General features: G+C 43.4%; 1 protein-coding gene across 1 annotated transcript in view; it reads left to right on the top strand.

The window, feature by feature from the left end:
• The first annotated feature begins 348 nt into the window (after nt 1–348).
• Nucleotides 349–8,611, top strand: part of prkcea (protein kinase C, epsilon a) — a 60,789-nt gene continuing 52,526 nt past the window's right edge. Inside the window, exon 1 of the mRNA XM_050060100.1 lies at nt 349–1,555. Coding sequence (XP_049916057.1) covers nt 1,211–1,555 — 345 coding nt within the window. The 5' untranslated portion in view covers nt 349–1,210. The remainder of the gene's footprint in view (nt 1,556–8,611) is intronic.

Below are 8,611 nucleotides of genomic sequence, written 5' to 3'. Positions count from 1 at the left end.
AAAAGAGATTTTAAATCCCAATGGGACTTCCTGGTTGAATAAATAAATAAATAAATAAATAAAAATAACACTGTTTTCTGTCTCTTCTTCTGTATGTGTGCGCGTGTTCAGGCTGTCTGTGACCATGCATAAGGACTGACTGATTGACTGGCTCTATTGGCTGTCTGGCCGTGACACACACACATACACACACACACACACACACACACACACACCATGCCTGCGGGTGAATTCCATCCCCCTCTTCGTCTCACGCGCTCAAAAAAACACCTCTTCCATTCTGCACGCGCACACACGTACAGTCTCTCCGTCTCTTTTTCCTCTCATCCGGCGCAACAGCCCGGCAGCGCGGGTGACGCGTTTTGCGCATTTCCTGCAGCTCGCGCTCACTCACAGATTCAGGAGAGAGAAAGAGAGGGGACGGGAAACGGAGGGGGCGCGCGCAAGGACCGAAAGGAGGAAAAAAAAAGCCCTAACGGGAGCGGAGCACCGTGATGTATCTGGGGTGCTCGTGAGCCCGAAAAAGACTGCATTGAGGGGGGCACTGCTTTCCGAGAGTACGCGCAAATATCGCGGTACCGTGAGGTCGAAGCAAGGAGATTATCCCAGAGAAGAGCGAGCGAGGGGCTGGAAACGGAGCACCAATCCCGGATGGCTAGGCGCGGCTGCTCGCGCTCTCTCCCACCCTGACCCGGGAGGGACACACCAGGACCGTGGGGAGGCTCCGGGGCTTCGCGTGAACCCAACCGGGGCTCGTTAACCCGCATTCCCCCTCGCTGCCGTTTCACATATCGGCCTGTTTCCGCCGAAACGGGAATCTTGTGTGGCGCACGGGACCGACCGTAAACAAACAAGGCAGCCGCTCGGGTGGGAGAGTGTTCAGCAGGCGACCTCTGAAGGGTGTGAGTCTGCGTTGTTGCTGCATTTTACAGATCAGCTGTACTGTAAGCGTGTGTGTGTGTGTGTGTTCTGTGTGTGTGTGTGTGTGGATAACATAGTGTTCAGATATGGCTGTACTAGAGTGAGAGTCCAAGGAGCCAGCGGCATTATGGGATGTAGCAGGACTGTGCAGTGACCCCGCTCATTGGAAGGAAACGCTCTGTGTACAGGAGCAGGAACAGGCAGACTAGCCTAAACACACACACACACACACACACACACACACACACACACACACACACACACACACACATCCCACCAGCCTGCAGCCATGCCTGTGTTCAGTGGCCTGTTGAAGGTGCGAGTGTGTGAGGCAGTGGACCTGAAGCCCACACCATGGGCCCTGCGTCATGCAGTGGGGAAGAGTGGCTCCTTCCTGCTTGACCCTTACCTGGCCCTTAATCTGGACCAGACCCGGCTCGGCCAGACCGCCACCAGGACGAAGACCAACAGCCCCGCCTGGCACCAGGAGTTCTGCACTGAGGTCCGAGAGGGAAGGAGCCTGGAGCTGTCCGTTTTCCACGATGCGCCCATTGGATACGATGACTTTGTGGCCAACTGCACCATCCAGCTGGAGGACCTGCTGCAGAACGGGACCAGGCACTATGAAGACTGGGTATGTGTTTGACGTGTGAGTGTGTTCCCTTTCAGTGTGTCTCTGTTACCCACAGAGCACTGGGGCAGAAGTCCTCAGGGCCCAGAAAGTCACAGGTTTGCATGTAGGTAAATAACAGACCCCAGGCACTGAGACAAACAAGGCCCACAGTTTAAGAGACATACAGTCTTTGCAACAACCGTGCATTGTTTGTACTGCATGTTTCATGTGGCGCTTGTGATTACTTAAAGGGCACAAATGCACAGTGTACAGTGGAGTGGGCACATAGTATGTTTTTACCACAATATAAATTTTTTTTTTATAAAATTTACATTTATGAATATCTTTTCCCAGAGAGCTTCCCAGCACAAATACTGCATGGCCAGTAATGTCTTGCTCGTGAGTTGGAGTGCACAGATGTGGCGTTTTTCTCTTCAGGTGCAGATGCTTATCCCTCAACTCAGGCTCATGGCCACATAGTCATGTAGTATTTTGCATGACGATATTGTAATGATACAGATACAAATGCAAATTAAACTTTTGGTGGTCTACTAAAATAGTAACATCAGTTTCTTTTTTAAGTCCACAAGATACATTTTGCTGCAATAGAAATGATTTAAGTGAGATGAACTCATTTTAGATAAAACGTGTTGACAAAGTTTTCCTTCGGGGACATAATTCACAGTTGAAAAAAGGTAGTAAATTGTAATATATTACAATATGTGTTATCACAATACTCAGCATTTTGCAAATAATTGCAGTAAGAGATAAGATAAGATAAGATACACCTTTATTGATCCCATAATTGAGAAATTCCAGACAGTAGTATCGTATCGTGACTGAAGTATCGTGATAATACTGTATCGTGACTCAAGTATGGTGATAGTATTGTAACGTAACTCAGGTATCGTGATAATATCGTATCGTGACTCAAGTATCGTAATAACATTAAATCTTGACTCAAGTATCGCGATAATAATGTATTGTAACTCAAGTATCATTATAATGTATTTTGACTCAAGTATCGGGATGATATTGTATCGTGACGCAAGTATCGTCATAATATTGTATCTTGACTCAAGTATTAGGATAATTTTGTATCGTGATAATATCGTATAGTGACTCAAGTATCGTTTTAATATTATATCGTGACTTAAGTATCATGAAAATATTCTACAGTGACTCAAGTGTCATCATAATATTGTATCGTGACTGAGGTATCGTGGAAACATTGTATAGTGACGCAAGTGATTCTCAGCCCTACTATCTACTGATACTGAGTACTGATCCGATACCATTGTTGTCCCTTTCCCAAATTTAAAAACTCACAGCTACGTCACTGCATTAAATTCACTGGGATAAATTGGACAATAATATTCTGAATGAGCACAACTCATATCAGAAACTGTGGATTTTATGATGACATCAGTGAAAGAAAAATCTGTATTTATTGTCACTTCGTCTGTTTTAGAAGCGATAACAATCTTGCAGATCAGAGCTATGTAGGCCTCGTTCAAACAGAAGGTTAAACTTTGACTAGTCGACTAGTCTCAAATAGGGGTGGAAATCACCAGTTTCATCACAATACTACATTATATCAGTTCTTTGGACAATGATACATATGCTGATATTTGTGGTAGTGAGAAGTTGGCGGAGTGAGATGCCCAGCCAGGCAGGTAAGGTTATGTCAATCAATCAATCAATCAATTTTATTTATAAAGCCCAATATCACAAATCACAATTTGCCTCACAGGGCTTTACAGCATACGACATCCCTCTGTCCTTATGACCCTCGCAGCGGATAAGGAAAAACTCCCCAAAAAAAACCCTTTAACGGGGAAAAAAAACGGTAGAAACCTCAGGAAGAGCAACTGAGGAGGGATCCCTCTTCCAGGACGGACAGACGTGCAATAGATGTCGTACAGAACAGATCAAAAGAATGTCGTGTTTTAAATTGTTACGGCATTGTTAACATACGCAATGTGCTCTGTCTGTTGACCTGTATTGTCTTCGAAATCCAAAATATTTCCACTCTGCCGATTTATTCCTGAGTAAATAACGTTATCCTCTTCGTCTTTCTCTTGGCTGCTTACCATCTGCCTGCTGCTGTTTGGCGGTGACACAGACTTTCAAAATAAATGCGTATCCTAAAGATGACGATATGGATCGATATTTTCACTTTGCATCGATGACACTGGATTGTGATAATTGAATTGATGTATCAATCCAGATTGATGGATCAGTACACCTCTTGTATCAAAATTGGAAAATACTCAGAAAACAGTCAAAATTAAACATGATCTAATCAATACGGTTAAACATTTCCTTGCGGAAATTTAAAGAGCCATTTGAAATCTGTGAGCACAGTTTTCAAAAACCCAACGTATCTTAAATGCTGCTGAAATATGTGTTACTTTGAACCGTGTATTATGAACATTGCTCATTTTCCTACAGAACATGAACAACTCACTAAATGAATGTTTACAAATAACATTTATTGAAAACAATTTCATTGGGTGAAGGCAATTGCACAAAATCACAATATTTCTAATAAGTTAAACTGATTTGCACTTCCTCCGGGATTTTCAGATGTTGCGTTTTTAACAACGCAAATTCAGCCAGTCTCCGTGAATTCTGCGCAGCCTTGCAATTTCGTCCAATCACCCCAACTTTACTGTAAACTTGACTATTTATTGTAGAGCTGCATGCAGCATATTGACTCGCTGAGCCCTTCCATGCCTTCCTCTCTCTGTCTGTTTGTCAAGAGACTGCTGTTGCGGCACCAAAGCTCCGCGTTCCCCTGGAGTTAAACACACAGTGACAGGGCTAACTGTTAGCATCCCACAGCTAAGGTTACCCAACTTTTATTTAGGTTTAACGACAGCCGAGCCTTTTTACTGTTGGTGTGAGATTAACAGCTCGGTGCCGGATGTTAACCGCTGCTGCGGGCCTCTGCCCAAGTGGCAAGATATAATGAGTAGGGCAGAGAGAGCAGGAGGAGAGCCTTCAGCGCTCCTTCAAACGGCAGCAATAGCTCATTGTTGCCGATCATCTGTAAGCCTCCCGCCATCACAAATATCACTTGCACCCGCAATTTCATTGCAAAAAAACGTCTTTAAACATGGAAATTTTTAAAAAGCTGCCATGAAATCAGGCACTTCAGGCCACAACAATCCCAAATACAGCCTGTGAAATCCTGGAGGGACTGGACTTGAATTTCTGGTGCTGCCTAGTAAGGTAGCAAACTTAAACTGACTAGTTGACTAGTAGCTGAGGCTACCGTACAAGGTGCCACCAACTCACCTAACATTCACACGCACTCACACACTAATGACACAGCCATCAGGAGCAGTTTAGGGGTCAGTATCAGACTGGAAGAGCGTGGGATCGAACCGCCGACCTTTCCAAGCCACCCCATTTTTCAGTTTGTGCTGTCTAGTCGTAAAACTTCTCTCCTTACCTTTAATTCAAGATGTTCTCTTTATTGTCACTGCACTGCTGAATCTTTGAGTAACAGAAGTGTAAGCTGCATTTAGAGGAAGTCCCTGCAGCCGTCATCGTCACCGCCATCTTCTTTAAGTGGATTATTATTATTCATTTAAGTGGAATCAGAGAATTTTGACTTTTTTTCTTTCTTTAAAAGATTACTCAAACCAGTTAATCAGATATCAAAATTGCTGACGATTCATTTAATAGTTGACAACTCATCGATCCATTGTTGCAGCTTTGTTTTCCAGGTGGGTCAAGTTTGGTATTAGAGTGTCACATAAAGTCACGTAGTTCAGTTTTTACTTCTGTAGCGCTACGGCAGAGTTTTTCGGTGTTGCAATACATTTATTCTGCAGCTTTCCCTCCTCTATCTGTGACACGGGAGCTGTTTGGACTTGCATTAGATCTGATTTGGGCATCTCAGGTCCAGCCTGAAGTCGTCCTTCCTCAATTCCTCACATTCCTCCTGCCTCTTTGAGCTGAAAGAAACATGAGGTGCCCTTGCCCCCCCTCGTAGAAAACAATCTTAAAAGCAAACACACAAGCAAGTAGATGCTTTGAGACTTCACCACAACTTGGTTCGCCGTCTTAGAGATACACACACACACACACACACACACACACACACACACTGATGCTTAGCGTTGAAAGACTGAAGTTCCTTTCATTTGTTACAGTTTCTCGTCAGTTATCTCATTTGCGTCGGACTGCCTCATGTAGTTCTGTATGTAAAGGGGATAAAGAGCTGTTTGTTTGGGGTCTGCAAGTTTTGTCTCCAGTTTTAACATGTGATCTTGTTCCACTTCTACGCTTTGTTTTATCTCGTCTCGCTATATGTTAGACGACGGGCTGATGAAGGCATTCCAGGAGCCGAGGATGCAGTTTAAATCTCTGTATGTGTCGTTTTGCTTTTAAGTCATTACCTACAAAATACACTTAACATTGCAGTCGCCCATTTTCCAAAGCACATTGAGGGTTATCGCGACAATTTTCTACCTTAAAGGCAGCCTTTGTTTTCACTTTATGCTACAGCACAATGAAAATCAGCTGTCAGAGACTTAAAATTTGTTTTAAATGTGTGTGTTTGTAGCTGTGTTGAAAACTTTTAGTGCCAGAGGTTTTAATACAGACTCAGCTCTCAGCTGGATTAACATGTGACCATGATGTAATGTAAAAAGAGAAGCAACAAAATGTTCATTGTAGTGAAATTCTAGTCTCATATTTAAAGTTTTAGGAAGCTTATCTCCATCCTGCAGTGCTTTAAGCTTTGTTAATGTATATGATTTGTTGTTACCAGACAGTATGATTTGTTAGAAGGAGTTTAATTGATATACAGTTATGTAATCCTTCATTATATCAGTATACATTGGCATATAAATAGCCACACACACACACACACTTCGTCCCTCAGCCGTCCAGAGTAAGGTCAGAGCATATGGATCACTCTGATGATTGACCGCATCCCATTGATCAGGCTGCCGGCTCGTCAATACATCTGCCTCAGAGCAACACAGTCCCTCCCACTTTGCTCCGTCCTCCTCCCTTCGTTACTCTATTACCCTATTAAACCCCAAAACAAACGTGAAACTCTATTAGGAGCTGCACCTTGTGAAAATAAGTCAAAACCTATATGACTGGACCATGTGGGAATTTAATTTGAAAGGACAGACACAGGAAGTGTCCACGCTCAGCAGTCAGACAGGAGTCAGGTTAATTTCCAGGGCTGGTACCTGCGGTTATTCCACAGGCTAGTTAATAACATGTCGGGCAGGAAATCCAAAGTGTGGGATCATTTTGAGAAGGTGAAGGACGAACCCAAGGTGATATGTAAACTCATCTTCATTGGTCGACTACAAACATGACGTATCATCTGAAACATGGAAGTAGCTACATGCCCATTAGCCCACAGCGTCATTAACAGGCGGCTCGCTCAGTGTGTGACGTGCACTTGTAGATAAAATATAGGCCTATATTAATGAAGGTTCATTAGTACGGTTTTGTATTTCTCTGTAATGTAGCACAGTGTTAACAATGTTACTGATACTATTCTTTCTCACACCTTCAACTCAAACCATTGTGTTGCCCTAGCCCTAGTGCTAATTACCAAATGTTAGCATGCTAACGTGTTAAGCTAAGATGGTGAAAATGGTAAACATCAGCATATTAGCATTTAGCTCAGTGCAGCCTCAGAGCCACTAGTGCTGATATCGGTGTCGGTATCAGTGATATAAACTAAAATATAAATTTATAAAAATATATGTTGGAATAAGAATAAAATTCTTCAATATGATGCCATCAGCTTGTATTAAATGGCACCCACTTCCTGCCGTCAAGATGAACACTGAGGCCTGTGTACCTCAGCTCTGTCTTTCTCACTTCCTCCGCCCTTCTGCCGCCTCACTCATCTCATCATCCCTCTTGTCTCAGCACTGTTATTCCCGTCCTCTCTGCTTCCTGTTCTCTTTTGTCTTCCACCACCTCTCCATGATCCATCTCCCGTGGACCTGAGTGCTGTGGGCCAGGCTGCTGCGCTGTGGCCGCCGGTGAAATATTAACCAGGCTTTGATGCTTATTAATTGTCCCACTCAGTAATTGAGATGCTCTGCGGAGCCCATCCCCATGGTGACAACGACAGCCCGTCCCCTTGGTGACAGCCTCTCACCCACAGAAACACCAGAGAAAGAGATGGGTAGGTGAGAGTTGGAGGGGTGGAGGGGGGCTAAGACGAGAGAAAACAAAGTAGAGCAGTGCCGTGGTGGCTTTTTAAGAAGTCAGAATAATTTAAATTCAAGGCCCTCAAAGGTAGAGAAACCTGAAAGCCTTCTTTGTGCTACATGTCCGTTCTTTAGGAGAAATTCCGTTTTACTCACCAGCATAATTGTGGGGATTGTGATTGTCAGCTAGACACAACATTACAACAATGTTGACCAGGAAAACAGGTTTTAATGACTTAATTTGGAGGTAAAAAAGTTTACAGTCTCAAGACCCAAGTCGCAACGTGTAACGCCACAAGTTAAAAGGTGCCACCTTAAGGGTCCACTATAATCATGGCAGTGTTGAGCTTCTTCTTAGATCAGTATTGACACAACATACCCTTTATTGGAGCAGTTTAGAGCTAGGGCTGGACAATATGGACAAAAATGTATATTTCGATATTTACAGGCTGACTGGCGATACACGATATATGTCTCGGTGTTTTCTACGAAATGGACTACATGTTCCGTTGCAAGTTAAAGCCACATTTGAGACGTCACAAGCAGTTTTATAAAAACAGACTCTGATCAAAATAAAGTGCAAAGACAGGGATTTTATTCACCTAAAAATATACAGCTGCGCAACAGTTACACCTACAAAACACTAGTTGGCCGACTTGGCACTGAGGTTTCTGTGAAGTGCTGTTTAGTTGATTCAAAACACCCAAAACACACATTAAACATGGCCTAATAGAGACAATGTCAAACACAAGTACACAAATCAGCTTCACTGTAACTCGCAGCATTCACAGACAAACACTTGTCTTTATCTGGACACATTTTCCCCACAAATACAACATGCTAACGTTATTAGCACAAGCCTATGACATTTTAC

This window comes from Epinephelus moara, chromosome 13 (genome assembly GCF_006386435.1).
Source record: "Epinephelus moara isolate mb chromosome 13, YSFRI_EMoa_1.0, whole genome shotgun sequence".
In the NCBI taxonomy this organism is placed as follows: Eukaryota; Metazoa; Chordata; class Actinopteri; order Perciformes; family Serranidae; genus Epinephelus; species Epinephelus moara.
The sequence above is the reverse complement of the archived record's forward strand: the minus strand, read 5'-3'. Positions and strand labels throughout refer to the sequence as shown.